Raw genomic sequence first — 21712 nt, 5'->3', positions numbered from 1 at the left:
TCGACGGCCACTTTTAATGTCTCGACATCATTATCAACCAATTCCGTTACTCAGTATTGTATGCTCATAAACGTCCTCTAATATATTTGTTCAGCTACAGATTCTTGTACACAAAAATCGAGTTACAGTAGGCCTACGCTCTTCGGAACTGGTGGGAACAGTGTTTTTCAAAGGAATTGTCATTTGCTACCACCCACAGTCAAACAGTTGCTTCTGTAGTTCCATAAAGAATAAGGCCGCCGAGTCGAGCCTGGCCGGGCCGCCGCCCGCTTCGATATCAAACACATGGTTTTGAATTGCGGTGTTCACACTGGCGGCCGAGCCGCGCCGACACGGCGTGAGCCTCCCGGAGCCGAACCGACGACATCCCGAGTGTTTAATATTGCCGGCGCGAGCCGACCGCAGGCGCGAGCCTGTGGAGCAGCACTACAGCTTCTGCACTACACGCATCACACGTCTCCCTTCTGCTTTTTTCACAAGTGTGACTGCACACGTCTTTTATTTTAAGATGTTACCTCACATTTCACAATAAGTGAGGAAAAATTACGTTTATTATAATGATACATGCGAAATTACTTTTATTTCATTTATTTAATCTACATGCATTTACAACAATAGCTTGCCAGCGTTCGCGGCATTGCCGCCACTGAATAGTTCGCATTTACTTGTAAACGGAGTCAGATATGAGTGTCACTGAGGGACGGAAATGTGTCCCTACCAGATGACAATGCATTGTAAAGTCATGTTGTGGCACGTTACTATAAGCTGTTGTCTGTGACATCTTTTTGCGATGTTCTTACTTTAATGGATGCAGAATAACATTTACATGACATTAACTTGTGTCCATCAATTTGGTATCAGAATTTCGGCTAGTATGACAGTAATGATGCAGTTTCCAGATTATGGAACGAAGTAACCAAGGAGTGTGTTTCAGATAGTACGCACAAATATAAATTATTTTCCTTTATAATTTTATTTGTTTTATTTACAGTGAAATGAGATACAAAAAAATACAGTAAATAGCAAAGTAATTTCAATTCCAAAATTTATTTGAGAGGTTTTTTAATTATTTTAAGTTGCATTTTTAACGAAATATTCAACAAAAGTGTTCCTGACAGTTTTCGAACGTAATGTGGAATTTCTGTTGAATGTGGCACCAGCTGTCTGCATACCAGCATTGTTACAAAACTTTTCAGCTTCAACATTGCATCCTTCTCTGTCAATGACAATATTATGAAGTAGACAAATGCACTTGACTATGTGATCAGCTACGTCAACGGATGTTTCAATTTCCTTCCTCAGTAGTCTCCATTTATTGGTCATTATACCAAATGCACATTCAACAACTTTTCTTGCTCTTGAATGCATATCATTGTATAGAATCTTCTCGTTGTCCAAATTTCTGCGAGGAAAAGGTCTCATCAAATTCTCTAATAAGGGGTAAGCTTCATCTCCCAAAATGACGTACGGTAGTTCCTGACACATTTCTTCAAGTCTTGTTGGTGGCGGTAATAACAGCTCCCCATTTGTAAGTTTCTTATATAACATACTTTCTTTAAACACGCCTGCATCAGACTGTTTACCGTAGGCACCAACATCCACAGCTATAAATTTGTAATTTGCATCAGCAACTGCTTGGAGTACAATCGAATAATACTGTTTGTAATTGTAAAACATGCTGCCAGAAAGTTTAGGACTTTGGACACGTATGTGCTTCCCGTCTATACATCCAACACAGTTTGGAAATCCCCATCTCGTATGCATTTCACTGGCAATTTCTTTAAATCGAGAAACAGTTGGCGTTGGTAAATGAGTGGGGGCAAGTGACTCCCATATGGCCATACAAACGTCTTTCACCAACACTGATACGGTGGACACTCCTAATCGGAATGACGATGCTAGTGCATGAAAGGAGATGCCAGTGGACAGATACCTGAGAAAAAAAATCGTAAAATGTGTTACTCAAGTGTGGTGTTGGGCGAAGTTTTTACAGTTTTGTTTGCACAGTAGATATTTACTTAGTCCATGTCATTTCATAGTTATACAACAATAAATAATTAAAGAGACATTTTCTTGCATCCTTCTATATTCTTTCAATTAAAATAATGAAATCGAAATGCAAAGACCTGAGAGACAGTTACAGAGAATAACTTGTATAACTTGGCAAAAGGTCATGTGATCCAGGGAATAGTATATTAAAATGCAATTCCACTCGGGCTTTGTTCTGTCATATGATTTTCCTAAGTTCCAAGAGCTATGCACAGTTCCTTACCAGTGGAAATAGAACCACTGAGTCAAAGGGCATATCAGTCTGTCTATCTTACAAGGTAATGAAAAGAATTCTGTGAGGTCATCAGTGGCTCCACATGATGAACCATCACCACTGCCAAGCGCTGCATCATGAAGAAAAACGAAGAAAAAGTTGGAAAATTCTGAAGGAGTGTATCTGCGATTCTTCATTGAAGGCACAGCAAGACATTACCCAAAATGACGAAGCTAATTACTTACTGATGATTCTCAGGAGTCCCATAAACTCTCTTCCCCTCAGAGGTAAGCGTTTGTGAAATTTAAAATACAAAAGCATGACTACAATTAATTGGAGGTAGTGAATGCTGCACAAAGTTCTACTGCAAACCAAAAAGTGTGTACTAACGAATCTTACCTTATCGTTATACACAATTTTTTCTTCTGCTGTTATACTTCTGCGAAAATTTGTGTTCTGTTTCGAAATTTTGTCTTGAATGTTCTGCAGCACATACTGAAATGTATTATGATTCATTCTGTAATATGAATAAAATTTATCAGGATAGTTTTTAAGTTCTTCATGTAAAGAAAAAAAACTCTCCTAAATGTCTGTCGCTATTTATGGGATGAATCCATAACCTCCTAGTTCTTCTGTACTTCAAAACTCGACGAGTAACTGCAGAGTCAAAACAATACCAATAAAAGAGTGAAGACATTGTTCTACACGACAGCACACACTAGTCAAAGGCGAGCAACTGTTGACTGCTGCGTTTTCTAGTGACTTGCTTGTCAGCTGTCGAATGGTGGGGATTTTTTTTAATTTATTTATTTGGCCTCCGGCAGCTGACATCCATTTAGCCAAAGAGTGGGGATTACCTTGACAGTGCAGCGCAGCCCGCCAAGGAAGAAAAAAAAACAATGAAGAACTATGAAACGCACATCTGTGTCGATGTACAGTAATTTCATTAACTCTCCATTATTTTTTCTGTCAAAGTAGACAACGAGACTACAGAATTGCGCTTCAGTTTCTGCAGTAAATGTATCACAAATCTACACTTTGTTTTTGTGATTAGTTTTACACCAAATTTTATCAGACCTATGTCATTGACACTTCTACCTGTACATGTGCGCAATCGCGCGCACATGCAGACGATACATTTAGGTTTTTTAATGGGTTCACGTGTGTATGGCGTGCGTGCGTGGTGGGGAGAGGGGTTGGAGGTGGTGGGAACTCCCTGAAAGCCATTCGTTCCAGTTGCAGTCAGGCAGTAGCAGGTCAACATCATTGTTCTTTGTTACATGCTTCATACTGCTCTTGTCATCATGGATGTGGAGCAACTTATAAATGAAGTTAAGCTGCGCCCAGCTATTTGGGACCAGAGACTGGGCGAATACCACAATCGTGACGTAATTTCCAGTTTATGGAATGAAGTGGCACAGGAGTGCTGTTCAGATGGTAGGCATGAATACAAATTATCTTTCTTTATTCTTAATTTTTTTATTTATAATGAACCGATATGCAGATATAATGTAATAAATTAGTATATATTAGGAGTTATTTTGTTGTGGATTATAGTAATGTTTTTATTTGTATTTGTAAATAAATGTTCAACGAACGAGTTTCTGACTGCCTTCGAACGTAATGTAGAATGTCTGTTGATTGTGGTACCAGCAGCTTGCATACCAGCATTGTTAGAAAACTGTTCAGTTTCAATTATGCATCCTCCTCTATCGATGACGATATTAAAAGGGCAAATGCACTTAGATATTGATCAGCAATGTCAATGGATATTTTAGTTTCCTTCTTCAGTGGTTTCCATGCATCTTTCATATTATCGGATGTGCACTGAACAACCTGTCTTGTTCTGGAATGCATTTTGGTACAGTCTCTTCCTGTTCCTCAATTATATGCAAAGAAGAGGTATCATCAAATTCTCTAAAAATGGATAAGCCTCAACTTCCAAAAATACATGGAGATTCATGTGACATTTCTTGAAATTCTCCATCGGTAGACCTCTTACACTATGCACGTTGTTTGAACACACTTCCATCACTCTGTTTACTAGAGACGCAAATATTTCTGCCTAAAAATGTGTGACCAGCAACTGCTTGGAGTACAATTCAATAACATATTTTGTAATTTTAGAACATGCTGCCAGAATGTTTAGGACACTGGGTATGTATGCGTTTCCCATCTAAATATCATACGCAGTTTGAGAAATCCTATGTCAGATGCATTGAAATATTTCTTTAAATCGGGATACATTCAACATTGCTAAACTAATAAGAGTACGTGCTTACCATATGGCCTTTCAATCTTTTTTTCACAACCAATGATACAATTGACATTTCTATTCACAATTATCATGATAGTGCATGATAGGCTATCCCAGTTGAAATATACCTGAGAAGCAACTTGATAAACTTGCTACTCAAACGGGGCAACGTGGAAAGCTTTTTGACAGTTTCATTAGAGAATATAATACACATTTACGTAGTTAGTCTATTTTCATACTTCTGTGGTAGTAGGGAACTATGGAACCAGTTTTCTTACACCATTTTATTGTTCTTTCAGTTAAAACGGCGAAATCTAAATGGAAACATCTGAGAGACAATTACAGAGCAGAACTTAAGAAACTTGGTAACGTTAGATCAGGTGACCCAAGAAAAAGCCCACAGAAACGCAATACCACTTGGCCTTGGTTCCAACACATGCATTTCCTAAGGGATATTTTAATTCCAAGAGCAATGCAGTGTTCGCTGTCATCAGAAACGGAACCAGAAAGTCAATCTCAACTATCTCCAGAATTTTCGTCTAACGACCACTCTAGTCCACAAGATGAACGAGATCAGTCTGATATATCATCATTAGTGGCAGTTGATGAAACGTCGCCACTGGCAAGCACAGTATCACAAAGGAAAAAAAAGAGAAGTAGTGGGCCAAATATTGAAGAAGAATTTTTAAAGCTCGAAAAGGACAAATTAGCTGTGATGAAGGCACATCAAGACATGACCCAAAACGATGATACGTACCACTTCCTGATGAGTCTCAGGAGTGCAATAAACTCCCTTCCAGTTCAGCGGCAAATGTTTGTGAAACTTAAAATACAAGAGCTTGTTTATAATGAATTGGAGGCAGTGAGTGCAGTGCCAGGTTCTTCAAAACAATGACTGCGCTAATTCAACTTACTTCTTCATTACAGACAACTTTGATTTTTGTATTATATTAATGTGAAACTGTATTTCGTTTCGTAATTGTTGCCTGAAATGTTCTTTGGTAGTGATACATGTTATTACTCAATCTGCAATATAAATAACAGTTTTTCAGGAACGTTCTTTATTATTGTAATTAAAAACCTTTACTAAATGCCAGTCGATATTCTTAGGGATAGTCAATGTCCACACTATTACAATGTGCTCAAAATTCGACGAGTCACCATAATGTGAAAACATAACTAAGATAACAATGAAATCATTGTTACATAAGACGATTCTAATTGGATAGTGGTGAAAAACTTCTGGCTGCACCTGTGTTACCTTCGACCTTCAGCTGCTAATGAATTAAGATCCCTTTGCCGCTGGGGACAAGATCACCAAGGGGAAAAAATACACAGAAGCAAACAGTGACACACACATCTCATCCTTTACACTGCTTTGAACTAGACGAGAATCCAACACATCAATCGACAATAATTTATTTACCTGTCCTGCTGTGCTTGAGGCTATGCTGAATCCGCGCATTTTCTTTCAGTTACAATAGAAAAATCGAAATGGCAGCACCTTACAGAAAACGATAACTTAATCATTTCGTCGTCAAATGATCCAGTAAAGCGTTGATTGAAACGCTGTCCCACTCAACCTTGGTTCCATTGCATTCATTTCCTAAAATGGACTTCTTGTAAGAGCTATCCACAGATCTTTCTAAGCGGAGATAGGGTCGATCTAAAGAATGTAATTATTTACAGCTTGCAGTACTACACTTATGTGATGTGCAAAAAAATGAACTTTTTGCACCTTAGTCAAACTTAGACATAGAAACATCTGTAAATGTATTTATATTTTTTAACATCTGCAGTTTATTATATGCAACTAGAAAGAAATCGTGTAGAATGTTACAAGCTTTTATTTTCAATGCATCAGGAGCAAGATCTCAGATTAATATACTCTTATCTTTTAGTTCGAAATACGAAATGTACATTATACTAATTGTAGGATGTTGATGACATTTAATTGTTTGTCTTTTGTGATGTAACGTGTAGCCAATTATAAAAGCATAGCAGATGATTGTCCAGTCGCCGAGGGAAAAATTCTTACACATTTGGATTTATCTAGACAATGAGACCATTAAAATAATACGAGGGACCGACACTAGGTCTGCGCTGATCACTAGTAATTAGTTTTTTTTTCTGTCCTGCATTATATGACTATACTAAACCAAGCTGTAACCGCGCGAACTCCGTGGCTTGCGGACACGGCACTGACGCCACTGAATAGCTCGCATTACTTGTGACCAGAGACAGATATCAGTGTCATTATCATTTCAAAAACTTTTTGGTACTTTTAGCTACATTTCATACGCAACAATGTATGGTCTAAAACGGATCTAACAGTATGCTACCCGCTACATAACTTTTTCACTACAAGATCTGTAAATCAAGTGCACAACGTTGACAAATAGCATCATTTAACAATGACTGTTAAGAAATACGAAAAGATAAATGATTCAATACGAAGCTAAGATGTTACACTAGCACGTGTACAAAAATCAGATTTTTTAGCCGCATAATTTCTTCAAAATCGGCTGGGAAGCGTTACGAAACTAAGAAATCACGCGAAACGAAAAGTAGACTTTTTCTTTTTTCACGACGTAAGTAACGCTTTTAAGGAAAAAATGAGTTCATAAAACGATGTGGCGCAGTCTTATATACCTCTAAGAATTTTTAGAACATGAAAATCGGAGAAGTGGATTTTCCCCCATTCCGCCGACCCGGCTCGGCGCGGCGCGCAGTGTGAATGCCCTACACGTCGGCCTGAGCTGGCTAGGCACGAGCCGAGACAGTACGCGTCAGCCCGGCCCGGCCCGGCCGGCAGTGTGAACCCAGCCTAAATACACGGCTCTGTACTCGCCAAGCGCTCTTCTGAACTATAAATGTGCAAATAAAAGAATAGCATCCCTATTTTTCGAATAATTTGGTTTATATTTTGTCAGAAGCTGACACTTCAATAAACTCTGTCTAGGGACTAACATGTATAAAGTTCAAACTGGTGGTATCACGAAAAAATAATAACGCAGTAAAAGTGAAGAAAAAACGTATAAAATGCTCATTGACTTTAAAAGCGAACATTTTAGGTTAGGCTTTACCGTGATTGTTATTGTAATCGAATGAAACAACGAGTTTACTGTTATCAGCCACTGTTTATCTATTTCCACAACGCGTTTCAAAGGTTTGAACCTCCATCATTAGGTGGGTTTATGTGTGTTAATATGGCGTGTATGCTGTGTTATCGTGTCGTGCTAATTTGTGGCATTGACTAGTAAGGAAATAAAACAGTATTTCAGACTTAGTAAACAAAGATGACGTCTAGAAAATAGTAGGTGCAACGAACACGTAGCAAAAAGCAGTGCCGGCATACACTCGAGGATAGAAATTTATTGTAGGTACCTCCCCCACGTCTCATTTTACATACCACATTTCCCAAGCTCTCTGTGCAACTTGTAACTTATTTTCTATGTTTAATCAAACCTCCCTGCAACACTGTCTCCGATTTAATTTCGAAATGACCAGAAGTAGGAGGGCACTATACCGCCTAAACATCTCATAAAGGAACAAAACGAGCTAGTAATACAGACCGGTATTCTCATTCCAAAACCATAACTGACGTTCTGCGAAGACAGTCACTACCAGTTCTACCCGCGCCACCCATCCCACTACTCAGGATCTCTCTTGACGCCTGCAGGCCGAGGATGTTAGCACCCATTATTAGTGTGTGGTAGATACGACCCTGATACCTTTGAGGGTTAAGAAAAAGAAGAAGAAACATGTTTTATGCGTGGTGGAGCTCCAAACGGAAGGAGTTTGCAACGTTTTACGTAAATCACTTGTGCTACCAATTTCGCAGTAATTTTCTAGTGTTTGGACTCCATATCAAAGAGGTATTAGAAAGAGAGCATTTCTGGACACATGTTCGCAGGACCTTTTTCCGTCATTTCCAGTCAGAAATCAGTCTCTGCAGTTTGTCGATTTTTAGTGCTCACCCAGTATATTTCCAGCACCTGAGATACATTCATCCAGCACGTTTTCCATCCCACTCACTAAGATGAAAACGTTTAAGACCATAGAGCTACTACCTTCTACACCAAAAGCATAGATTCCTTGTGATACATGCAAGTTTCCGGAGGTGTATTGCACCCACCGTTCACGTTCAGTTACGTTTTATGAATTATGCTATGCTCCCATCAATCCTATAAAATAATGGTTGGCAACAGAAAATGCATGAAACAACAGCATCTTATCACCAAATAGACAAATGCATAGCAGGGATGTTTGACATGTGAAATTACACGCCAGGCCGCACTAACTCCGTGGACAGAACACTGTTCTTCCACACAGAAAATCGGTCATACAAATGTGTACGCAGCGACTGCAGCACCCCGCAAAACCCTTTCACTGATTTAGAATAACTGCAGCTATGACACTGAAGACTCTATTTACGTTCAAGATGTGACCGGGAAATTGAGTATTTCGTATCTACCTTCCTTTGTCTAGAGGAGGATGCCGAAATATGTTTTTCATCGGTTTGGTGAACATAATTCATCACACATGCGTTGTATGTCCTCTTCCGGCTGTGATATGCGAAGTTTTGTTCTTAACAATCGAAGCACATAGTAAATATGGTTTTTTAGAGTTTAAAATGCTTAAAAAATCTTGCAAAGGATAAAACACGCGATCCATCCTGTAGCTCTATATTGCAATCCCACAGCTGGTAATACAATGCTCTTTAGCTATGGAGGACATACATAAAAATTTTTTGCATTACCTCGGTTCCGAGAGTTCCGGTACCTGTACAGAAAATTGGAATAGAGATCAACATAAACATCATATATGCCCTACTTAATGCTCATGAAAACCACACATTGCATGTTGTACCACCATACAGCGAGACGTTCAGAGGTGGTGGTCCAGATTGCTGTACACACCGGTACTTCTAATACCCAGTAGCACGTCCTTTTGCATTGGTGCATGCCTGTATTCGTCGTGACATACTATCCAAAAGTTCATCAAGGCACTGTTGGTCCAGATTGTCCCACTCCCCAACGGCGATTCGGCGTAGATCCCTCAGAGTGGTTGATGGGTCACGTTGTCCACAAACAGCCCTTTTCAATCTTTCCCAGGCATGTTCGACAGGGTCCATGTCTGGAGAACATACTGGACACTCTAGTCAAGCGGTGTTATTATCCTGAAGGAAGTCATTCACGATGGGGGCGCCAATTGTCGTCCATGAAGACGAATACCTCGCAAATATGCTGCCGATATGGTTCCACTATCGGTCGGACGATGGAATTCAGGTATCGTACAGCCATTACGGCGCCTTCAATGACCACCACCAGCGTACGTCGGCCCCACACAATGCCGCCCTGAAACAGCAGGGAACCTCCACCTTGCTGCACTCGCTGGGCAGTGTGTCTTCCAACCTGACCGGGTTGCCTCCAAACACGTCTCCGACGATTATCTAGTTGAAGGCATATCCGGCACTCCTCTGTGAAGAGAACGTGTTGCCAATCGTTAGTGATCCATTCGGCATGGTATTGGGTCTATCTGTACCGTGCTGCATGGTGTCGTGGTTATAAAGATAGAGCTCGCCATGGACGTCGGGAGTGAAGTTGTGGATCATTCAGCCTATTACTCACAGTTTGAGTCGTAACACGAAGCCCTGTGGCTGCACGAAAAGTATTATTCAACATGGTGGCGTTGCTGTCAGGGTTCCTCCGATCCATAATCCGTAGATAGCGGTCATTCACTGCAGTAATAACCCTTGGGCGGCCTGAGCGATGCACGTCATCGACAGTTCCTGTCTCTCTGTATCTCCTCCATGTCCGAAAAACATTGCTTTGGTTCACTCCGAGACACCTGGACACTTCCCTTCTTGAGAGCCCTTCCTGGCACAAAGTAACAATGCCGACGCTATCGAACCGCGGTATTGACCGTCTAGGCATGGCTGAACTACAAACAACACGAGCCGTGTACCTCCTTCCTGGTGGAATGACTGGAACTGATCGGCTGTCGGACCCCCTCCGTCTAATAGGCGCTGCTCATGCATCGTTGTTTACGTCTTTGGGTGGATTTAGTGACATCTCTGAACAGTCTGTGGGAACTGGGGTGATGCAAAACTTTTTTTGATGTGTGTAGTTTATAGTAATCACATGTGCGGACACTGTAGGGTGGTTGCCGATAACTTTGGTGCCACACCTGGGCTTCTGATCCGATGCATAAAAATTTATTATTCTTCATTTAGTGATCATCATCATTAAACAGAATACTCGAACCGTCCATGAACAGTTACAGTTTCCCTGGGTTTCAGGGCTTCCATGTCGACATTTTCTGGTATTCCTCTTTCTGTCATACACTCGTTCCCACATACAAGAACCTTCCCTGACCAAGCAAACATGAAAGTACTCTCTCATTCTCCCTCAATTTTATCGTATTTTGTCGTATTTTCTCTCAATTTATATGTGTTTTCCGTCAATTTCCGTAATTTTACGGAATTTATGTCATTTATAGACTTGGTTTTATATGGCAACATTCATCAGCGTACTAAAAAATCCTGAAAATATCCCTCTTTCCGATTATGTAAATGCATGCATTTCAAATTGGACAAACACGAAAGTAATCGAACTAGACGTTTAAAGGTATAGTAACCCTCAGTTCATAGCAATGTGAGACTTGACAAGTGCTGCATGTGAAAGATATGCCTGGAAACATTCCAGTATCCCACTCTGATGCCTCAGAGAGCTTGTCTGCAGATTCATATCGTGGTGTAGTTGATAGAAACTCGAAGTATGGAAACAACTCTGCATGTTGACTTGGTTCCCACTTCAACGTGTAGGGAGCTGCAGCAGGGAGTTCACCTTTGTATGGAACTGATTTCTCTTGCTGCTGCTGCCTCGATTTAGCAAAAGTGTATGTTCTTATTGCTTATCAGGCGTGGTCTGCTGTTTCAATTTATACTATCCAAATATGAGACATCTTCAACCCAACCAGTCGATAAAACGGATGTGCAGCTTGAAAAACATACGTTTTTCATATCAGGTGCATTATGCAGCCACCTACTGCCAGGTACTTCATATCAGCGACCTCAGTAGTCATTATACATCGCGAGAGAGGAGAATGGGGCGCTCCGCGGAACTCACGGACTTCGAACTTGGTCAGGTGATTGGGTGTCAATTGTGTCTGTACGCAAGATTTCCACACTCTTAAGCATCCCTAGGTCCACTGTTTCCGATAGTGAAGTGTAAACGTGAAGGGTCACTTACAGTACAAAAGCGTACAGGCTCGTCTGTTGACTGACAGAGACCGTCGACAGTTGAAAAGCGTCGTAATGTGTAATAGGCAGACATCTATCCAGACCACCACACAGGAATACCAAACTGCACCAGGATCCACTGAAAGTATTATGACAGTTAGGCGGGAGGTGAGAAAATTTAGATTACATGGTTGAGGGGCTGCTAAAAAAAAAATGTTCAAAGTGTGTGAAATCTTATGGGTCTTAACTGCTAAGGTCGAGCGGTTGCTCATAAGCCACACATCACGCTGATAAATGCCAAACGGCGCCACGCTTGGTGTAAGGAGCGTAAACATTGGACGACTGAACAGTGGAAAAACGTTGTGCGGAGTGAGGAATCACGGTACACAATGCGGCGATCCGATAGTAGGGTGTGGGTATTGCGAAAGTCTGGTGAACGTCATCTGCCAGCGTGTGTAGTGCCAACAGAAAAATTCGGAGGCGGTGGTGTTATGGTGTGGTCGTGTTTTTCAAGGAGGGGCCTTGCACGCCTTGTTGTTTTGCGTGGCACTATCACAGCACAGACCTGCATTGATGTTTTAAGCACCTTCCTGCTTGCCACTGTTGAAGAGCAATTCGGTGGTGGCGATTGCATCTTTCAACACGATCGAGCACCTGTTCATAATGCACGGCCTGAGGCGGAGTGGTTATACGACAATAACATCCCTGTAATGGACTGGCCTGCACAGAGTACTGACCTGAATCCTATAGAACACCTTTGGAATGTTTTTGAACGCCGACTTGGTGCCAGGCCTCACCGACCGACATCGATACCTCTTCGCAGTGCGGCACTCAGTGAACAATGGGCTGCCATTCCCCAAGAAATCTTCCAGCGCCTGAGTGAACATATGCTTGCGAGGAGTGGAAGCTGTCATCAAGGCTAAGGGTGGGCCCACAACACAATGAATTCCAGCATTACTGATACAGGGCGCCACGAACTTTTAAGTCATTTTCAGCCAGGTTTCCGGAAACTTTTGATCACATAGTGTGCATGGATTACTGTTTCTGGTTAGAGTGTTGACGCTGTTTCAAGTGGTGGGTTCCCAGATGGGGATCCCATGCCCTGTCTCCCTCACGCCACCGACACCGAATGCACCGCCTGTGACGGTAGCATTTCTGATGTACCTATCTGAGGATGCAGCACTTTCGAGTCTCACATAGCCTGTTCGATTACTTTCATGATCGTCCTATTTGAAACGCTAGCATGTAGATTATCGGAAAAAGGAAATTTCTCGGAATTTTTTAGCAGGCTGGAGAACATTATCCGTGTAAAATCAACCCACAGGTGGTTATGTTAGCAATATGAGTATATACATATCGATAAAACTGTGTAAAAATGAGATAAATTCGGTAAAATTACGAAAATTGATGGAAAGTACCAATAAATTGAGGGAAAATGCAACGAAATGCGGTAAAATTGGGGGAGAATGAGAGAGTACTTATAGATCTCTTTGGTGCAAGAAAGTTTTTGTACATCGGAATGAGTGTACACCGCAGGAGGAATACCAGAAAAAAGCAGCAGCAGAAAAACTGTAATTGATCAGCCTGTAATAGACTGATTATCGTGGATGATCATAAAATGTAGAGTAATACGTATCCGTATGTCGGATCACACGCCCAGGTATGACCCCAAGGATATTTACAACTAACTTATAGATTTTTTAAAAGTGTTCAGGCACGTGTCTATTATAAGCGTTATGTCATCCTTAACTAAAGAGCATTGTATTACAAGCTTGGTGACTGCAACATACAACTGCATAATCGACCGCGTGTATGTCTGTTTAAGTGTTTTAAACTCTAAAAAACAGTATTTACAATGTGTTTCTCTGTACTTCCTACCAACTACAACCATGCGGTCTCAGGCAAAAAATACCTTGCACAACAGTTTCTGCATGATTTTCAACAACATCCTGCACTATGTCTACTGAGGTGGTAGGAATAAATGCTAGTTAACTGCCTTCTTGGATGCTTTCCTAGAAAAGAGAAATATTTGCCTCCAAATTGAAAGGATTTCAGTTAAAGGATATATAAAGTAGAAGAACATATCAGTTGAGAGGGGCTGTAACGAAGTAGATTGATGATGCAGTCTAGATAGTGCGTGATGTTGTGGCAGCTCATTTATCGCACATTTAACTATTTTTTGGCGCTGTTCTCTCAGGTTGTATTAGTTACTTGGTATAACCTGCGTTCGCCTCGTAGACCGCTGTGTGTTCTGAGAGTGACCTAGAGCGCTATCTACCTGCAGTCATTAACAGGAAATCTCCCCATATGACAGCTGGCAGAGGACTTACAGCGCATGTGTGATGAATCATATCTATCAAACCGATGAAAACCTATTTCAGCAGCCTCCTCTAAACGACGAAGGCGCATGCGAAGCACCTCATTTTTCTGCCACATCCTGAAAATGAATCGAGTCTTCAGTTTCATAGCTGCAGTGATTCTAAGTTAGCGACACGAGTTTGTGAGATTTCGCAATCCCTGTGTACACATTTGCTTGGCAGATGGTGTATGTGGAAAAAACCGTGTTTTTTTTTCACGCAGTTAGTGCACCATGACGCGTAATTTCAAATGCACACACCGCTGCTATGCATTTGCCTATTTCCTCAAAGGATGCTGCTGTTTCATGCATTTTTCGTTACTGAGGATGATTTTATAGGACTAATGCAAGCAAAGAATAATTTCGGAACCGTAATCGGACATGAAGTGTGGGCACCATACTCGTATACCTCCAGGAACATATGTAGTGCATATATTACTAAGAACCTAAGCTTTTTTTGTGTAGAAGGTAGTAGTTTCATCATCTTTAAGTTTCTAACCATAGTGAATGGGGATAGAGAACGTGCAGGGTGAACCTATGTCAGAATTTTTTGTTTTGTCATAAGTCTTCTGAGAGGTTTGATGCAGCCCGCCACGAATTCCTCTCCTGTGCCAACCTCTTCATCTCAGAGTATCGTCTGCAACCTACGTCCTCAATTATTTGCTGGATGTATTCGAATCTCTACAGCTCCCTCTAGTACCATGGAAGTCATCATCTGAAATCTGTTTTCGCAGGATAGAGCGGATCAGTTTATGGTTGTGGAGGGGGCCGTAATCAGTTACTGTTAGTTGCACAAAACACACAAACTTTTATTTTCGCAAGAAATACTTAATTATACATTGCCTTGAAAGGATCAAATTAAAACAACACGGCTGAAGGCCTAGTAAAGAAAACTTGTGATACCTCCTGGGCTGAAGACCACGCCAAAAACAAGAATGGCTGAAGGCCTGAACACAAGTTATAATAAATTGCTTTAAGGAATACACGTGGCTGAAGGCCTTATTTAAAAAAAATATTTCACGTAAATACTTGGCTGAAGGCCACACACAAGACATTGAACAACTCAGGGCTTAGGGTCGGGATCACATGAAATTTCAGATAGAGCAAATTTATAAACAAAAATTAGTTTTAAGCAAATAAATTTTCATACTTTTTATTTAATATGGCTGAAGGCCTTATCTTAAAAACATTTCACATAAAAGCTCGACTGAAGACCACACACTGGACATTGAAGAACCCAGGACTTAGGGCATGGATAATAACAAGGATTTCAGATAGAACGAACTTTCAAACTTTTAGTTATTAAACAAATAAATCTTCAAATTTATAATTTAAGTTGGCTGAGGGCCTTATTTAAAATTAAAACAAACTAAATTAATAGACGACTGAAGACCTCGCACAGTACATCAGACTAAAATGAAAATTACAATCTAAAATCAACAGAACAGAAGTGCTCAGAAGCGTTTCGAGGGTCAGCCTGAGGCGGTAGCTCTAACGTAACGTGAGGTGAGACAGGCAGCTAAGTGTAAGGTTAAATAATCGTATGGCAACCCGACCTAGGGTCGGCTGAAGGAACGACCAACAACCTAATCAACTCCCTTCTGCCCGAAAACGGAAAATAAGAGCCTAGGACGAAGATACCAGCAGAACTACATCTTCCAAATTGGCGTCTAAGAACAGCCAAGGCATAATAACCACTCTTAAGAAAAAAAATACGAACAAAAAGCTAAAAGGCTGTCGAACTTCACACTGTGCCAGACAGCATCAACATGGCGAGGAAAAACACACTGCCAGAAAACTACGCCAACGACCAGGGCAGGTAACTGGGGCGTTAACGGCCACAAGGCAGAAAATGCCGCTGGTGCACTTCACTAATAAGTAACAACCAATTTAATAGTTAAAGACCGTACAGGAAGACGGCTGCAAAATTTCACCGACTCCAACACGCCATGCATTGCTGCTAGCCGGAACGGCCCAGGAAGCAATAACCGCCAATGAACGAAGAGATGTCACAGTAGTTGAGGTTTCGTACCAGATTAACTGATCACTCAACTGCAGTGTCCAGATTCGATTGGCAACGAACTTCGTAGCTCTCGCAGCTAGAGCCTCACAATCCGTCTGTGCGTGCACGCCTGACCTCGCGCCGCGGAGACTTCCTCGCTGCTCTGTCCCAACCGACCGCCTCCCACACACACCAGCACGTGGGAATACACAGTCACGCCAAAGATGGTGCAGCAGTACTAGTATCGATAAGCGCTGCTGCTGCCACTGACGGAGGCAACTCGTTATGGTAGTAACTCAGGGACAAACAAGACGCCGCTCGATTGCGACAAAATGCCAAAGAACAAATGGTATCAATGCGAGCTGGGCACGTTTCATCATCCTGTCCCTTATCCTTACCAGTGTCTTCCACATATTCTTTTCCTCTATGATTCTGTGCAGAACCTCCTCATTCCTTACCTTATCAGTCCACCTAATTTTCGGAATTCGCCAGTAGCACCACATCTCAAATGCCTCGATTCTCTTCTGTTCAGGTTCTCCCACACTACCATATACAGTCCTGTACTCCAGACGTACATTCTCAGAAATTGCTTCCTCTCATTAAGGCCAATATTAGTAGACTTCTCTTGGCCAGTAATGCCCTTTTTGCCATTGCTAGCCTGCTGTTGGTGCCCTCCTTGCTCCGTCCATCATTGGTTATTTTACTGCTTAGGTAGCAGAATTCCTTAACTTCACCTACTTCGTGACCATCAATCCTGCTGTTAAGTTTCTCGCTGTTCTCATTTCTACTACTTCTCATTACCATCGTCTTTCTCCGATTTACCCTCAGTCCATACAATGTTCCCATTACACTGTTCATTCCGTTTAACAGATCATATAATTCTTCTTCACTTTCACTCAGGATAGCAATATCATCAGCGAATTGTATCATTGGTATCCATTCACTTTGAATTTTAGTTCCACTCCTGAACCTTTCTTTTATTTCCATGCCCGCATCTCGTGGTCGTGCGGTAGCGTTCTCGCTTCCCACGCCCGGGTTCCCGGGTTCGATTCCCGGCGGGGTCAGGGATTTTCTCTGCCTCGTGATGGCTAGGTGTTGTGTGCTGTCCTTAGGTTAGTTAGGTTTAAGTAGTTCTAAGTTCTAGGGGACTTATGACCACAGCAGTTGAGTCCCATAGTGCTCAGAGCCATTTGAACCATTTTTTTTAATTTCCATCATTGCTTCCTCGATGTACTGATTGAGCAGTAGTGGGCGAAAGCGACATCTTTGTCTTACACCCTTTGTAATATGAGCACTGCGTTCTTGGTAGTTCACTCTTATTATTCCCTCTTTGTTCTTGTACATATTGTATATGACTCGTCTCTCCCTATAGCTTACCCCTACTTTCCTCAGAATTTCGAACATCTTTCACCATTTTAGATTGTAGAACGCTTTCTCCAGGTCCACAAATCCTATGAACGTTACTTGATTTTTCTTCAGTCTTGCTTCCATTATTAACCACAACGTCAGAATTTCCTCTCTCGTGCCTTTACCTTTCCTAAAGCCAAACATATCGTCATCTAGCGCATCCTCAATTTTCTTTTCCATTCTTCTGTACATTATTCTTGTAAGCAACTTGGATGCATCAGCTGTTAAGCTGATTGTGCGGAAATTCTCATATTTTTCAGCTCTTGCCATCTTTGGAATTGTGTGGATGATGCTTTTCCGAGAGTCAGATGGTATGTAGCCAGACTCATACATTCTACACACCAACGTGAATAGTCGTTTTGTTGGCGCTTCCCCCAATGATTTTAGAAATTCTGATGGAATGTTATCTATTCCTTCTGCCTTATTTGATCTTAAATCCTCCAAAGCTCTTTTAAATTCTGATTCTATTGCTGGATCCCCTATCTCTTCAAAATCAACTCCTGTTTCTTCTTCTATGAGACAAATCCCCCCCTCATAGAGGCTTTCAATATATTCTTTCCATCTATCCGCTCTGTACTCTGCCTTTAACAGTGGAATTCCCGTTGCACTCTTAATGTTACCACCGTTGCTTTTAATGTCACCAAAGGTTGTTTTGACTTTCATGTATGGTGAGTCTGTCCCTCCGACAATCATTTCTTTTTCGATGTCCTCACATTTTTCCTGCAGCCATTTCGTTCTAGCTTCCCTGCACTTCTATTTATTTCATTCCTCTGCGACTTGTATTTCTGCATTCGTGAGTCTCCCTGAACATTTTCTGTACTTCCTCCTTTCATCGATCAATTGAAGTATTTCTTCTGTTACCCATGGTTTTTTTCGCAGTTACCTTCTTTGTACCTACGTTTTACCTCACAACTTCTGTGATGGCCCTTTTTAAAAAGTCCATTTCTCTTCAACTGTGCCGGCCGTGGTGGTCGTGCGGTTCTAGGCGCTCCAGTCCGGAGCCGCGCTGCTGCTACGGTCGCAGGTTCGAATCCTGCCTCGGGCATGGGTGTGTGTGATGTCCTTAGGTTAGTTAGGTTTAAGTAGTTCTAAGTTCTAGGGGACTGATGACCACAGCAGTTGAGTCCCATAGTGCTCAGAGCCATTTGAACCATTTTTCTTCAACTGTATTATCCGTGTCTCGTCATTCCTTAGTACTTCCGTATCCCACCACTTTGCGCACTGCTTCTTCCTGACTAATGTTTTGAACTTCAGCCTACTCTTCATCACTACTATATTGTGATCTGAGTATACGTCTGCTCCTGGGTACGCCTTACAATCCAGTATCTGATTTCGGAATCTCTGCCTGGCCATGATGTAATCCAACTGAAATCTTCCCGAATTACCCAGTCTTTTCCCAGTATACCTCCTCCTCTTGTGATTCTTGAACAGGTTATTCGCTATTACTAGCTGTAATTTATTACAGAACTCAGTCTTTCTCCTCTCTCGTTTGTTGTCCCAACCCCTTATTCTCCTGTAACCTTTTATTCTACTCCTTCCCCTACAACTGCAATCCAGCCTCCACGACTATTAGATTTTCATATCCCTTTACGTACGGTATTACTCTTTCGATATCCTCACAGACTTTCTCTATCTCTTCATCTTCAGCTTGCGACGTCGGCATGTATACTTGCACTATCGTTGTCGGTCTTGGTTTGCTATCGAGTCTACTAAGAACAACCGTATCACTGAACTGTTCACAGTAACACACTCTCTGCCCTACCTTCCTATTCATAACGTGTCCTACTCCCGTTATACAATTTTCTGCTGCTGTTGATATTACCTCATAGCATCTGACCAGAAATCCTTGTCTTCTTTCCACTTCACTTCACTGACCCCTACTATATCTAGATTGAGACTTTCCTTTCCTTTTTCAGGTTTTCTAGTTTTGCTACCACGTTGAAGCTCCTGACATCCACGCCCCAACTCGTGGAACGTTATCCTCTCGTTGATTATTGAATCTTCTTCTCATGGCCACCTGCCCTTTGGCAGTCCTTTCCCGGAGATCCGAATGGGGAACTATTTAGGAATCTTTTGCCAATGGAGAGATCATCATGACACTTATTCAATCACAGGCCATATATTCTGTGGACTGTAGACTGAAACAGTATATTATTGTCAATCCAACACCGACCAAAGCACAGCATTGCCAGCGGACACACCAGAACCAAGGCCAGGATGAACCCACTGTATAACATAATCCTTGCTGTTGTAGCAAGTATACTTGCTCCAACGGCAGAGAAAGCAGGTATTATACTGCTGGGTACCAGGACATGTGGGGATACAGGGAAATGAATAGGCCGATTGGGCTGGCAAGGAGGCATGTAGAGGATAGGATGTGGCACAGTGTCCTATTCCCTTGCGAACTGTCGTTTCTGCATTACACAGGAAGTTCATGCAGGTGACGACCAATGAGCTGCGGCTGGTGAAGTCAAAAACCCGGCGATGGCGTTTCTACTGCCAGTTGCTCAGGCGGGATGAAGTGGCCCTCACACTTCATATTGGGCACTGTCCTCTTACAAGTGGCTTCTCACTACAGCGAGATGATCTTTTTGTGATGCTTGTGGCGCCCACATCTCTATCCATCATATTGTAACAAAGTGTATTTTACACCGTGATGTAAGGGCAGAAGCAGATATTGGTGGCGATCTGCCCTCTGTTTTAGCTGATGACGAGACGAGTGTGATTAAAGTTTGTACGTTTTGCCATGTCTCTGGAATCTGGCCTAAACTTTTAGCCTAGGTGTTTTAGTGTGTCGCAGAGTGGCTGGCACCTCCTTCCTTTGTTCTTGCGATCAGCTAGTCACATCCATCTGATATATTGTTTTAACTTCTTGTTCCCCCTTCTTCCGGTTCGTTAACGTTTTGATATTACCACGATAATTCGCTTCGTGCTTCTGTGTGAGTACACACGGTTTTCGGCATCATATTCCCTTTAGTGTCTCTGTTATTTTACAGTATATTCCTGTTTCGAGTCTTTTTCTGACACTTGCCTCAGACAAGTGGGCGCTGATGACCTTGCTGTCGTGCGCCCATCCGAACATATCCATCCCCTATCCACCCCTTGCTATTGTGTTTTTTTAAATACGAGTAGTTATCGCTTATAACAGGATTCATCTCTCTCCTCCTAAGACACACTGGTACTACTCACAAGAAAATCGTTTCTGTCCATCACGGAATATTCGTTCAATACTGGTTACCGTGTTGTTGTTTGGTCCTACCAGCATTACGTTATTGTAGAAGTCTTCTCCTCAAAGTAGTGTGCGGAATTATGTAGCGGAATATATGTTCAATGTTTTTTGGATGTTGTTCAGTGCTTATTTTGTAGTATATTCAACGCAAGATTCAATGTTCTCTTTTGAATATTGATTGCAGCAAGCCTAAGTTCATATCATGAGAGTAAGTTTACACTTTTTTAGCTGGAGATTTCATTGATTTTAGTAGTATATCTGCTATTTGCACTACTGCGATCACAGTATTTGTTTTAAAAGCGTAACGCTAGACCTTTTATACGACGTGAAGTGCGGTCTGTATGTAAAATATTCGTTGTAGCACGGATAAGAATCAAACCTTGAGAGTAAGTTTACCATTATTTAGCTGAAGATTTGGTTGGTTTTAATACTATAGCCGCTACTTACAATGCCACAATATTCGTTTTTTGGATGTTGTTCACACACAAACACACACACACACACACACACACACACACACACAAACACACACACACACAAAACATTTACACAATACAAGGTGAGCTCGTTGTAGCAAGCATAAGAATCACAACTAGAGGATACACAATGATAATACTTCATGCAGCAAATGAGTATTCATGCTTATTCAGACACTTTTTTATGTAGTGAGCTGACAATACACCAGCTGAGCTGCTAAGAATGGCAACTTTTCGGCAGACATCTAGTCTATGTGTAAAATTCCTCCACCATCTATTCCTGCTCCACCTCTACAGCAGGGATGTCATCCTACCACTTCCACAATATAAGACAACACACACGCACACACACACACACACACACACACACACGCACGCACGCATTCGGTGCAGTGGAGCCTCTGAAACATCTAACAGACAGCCTAAACACAAGCGATGGGGTAACTCCTGTCTGGTGCGTGCACGTCGCAGGGGTG

General features: G+C 41.7%; 1 protein-coding gene across 2 annotated transcripts; it reads left to right on the top strand.

Moving 5' to 3' along the window:
• The first annotated feature begins 2472 nt into the window (after window positions 1-2472).
• On the top strand, window positions 2473-5476 carry LOC126100968 (uncharacterized). 2 transcript variants are annotated; one of them, XM_049911630.1, is made up of 2 exons: window positions 2473-2550; window positions 4820-5476. In XM_049911630.1, exons 1-2 carry the CDS (start codon window positions 2511-2513, stop codon window positions 5413-5415), a joined length of 636 nt encoding a protein of 211 aa, XP_049767587.1. In that variant the 5' UTR covers window positions 2473-2510; the 3' UTR covers window positions 5416-5476. The 2 variants fall into 2 exon arrangements, with proteins under 2 accessions (XP_049767587.1, XP_049767586.1); XM_049911629.1 differs by lacking the exon at window positions 2473-2550 and adding an exon at window positions 3482-3700.
• The last annotated feature ends 16236 nt before the right edge of the window (window positions 5477-21712 follow it).

This window comes from Schistocerca cancellata, chromosome 9 (assembly GCF_023864275.1).
Source record: "Schistocerca cancellata isolate TAMUIC-IGC-003103 chromosome 9, iqSchCanc2.1, whole genome shotgun sequence".
In the NCBI taxonomy this organism is placed as follows: Eukaryota; Metazoa; Arthropoda; class Insecta; order Orthoptera; family Acrididae; genus Schistocerca; species Schistocerca cancellata.
The sequence above is the reverse complement of the archived record's forward strand: the minus strand, read 5'-3'. Positions and strand labels throughout refer to the sequence as shown.

Excerpts from the sequence above, each read along its gene's own strand:
- LOC126100968 (XM_049911629.1), top strand. The coding sequence starts at position 3,544 with ATGCTTCATACTGCTCTTGTCATCATGGATGTGGAGCAACTTATAAAT. Across the intron at positions 3,701-4,819 it reads ACAGGAGTGCTGTTCAGATG|TTAAAACGGCGAAATCTAAA; the intron begins GTAGGCATGAAT and ends TTGTTCTTTCAG.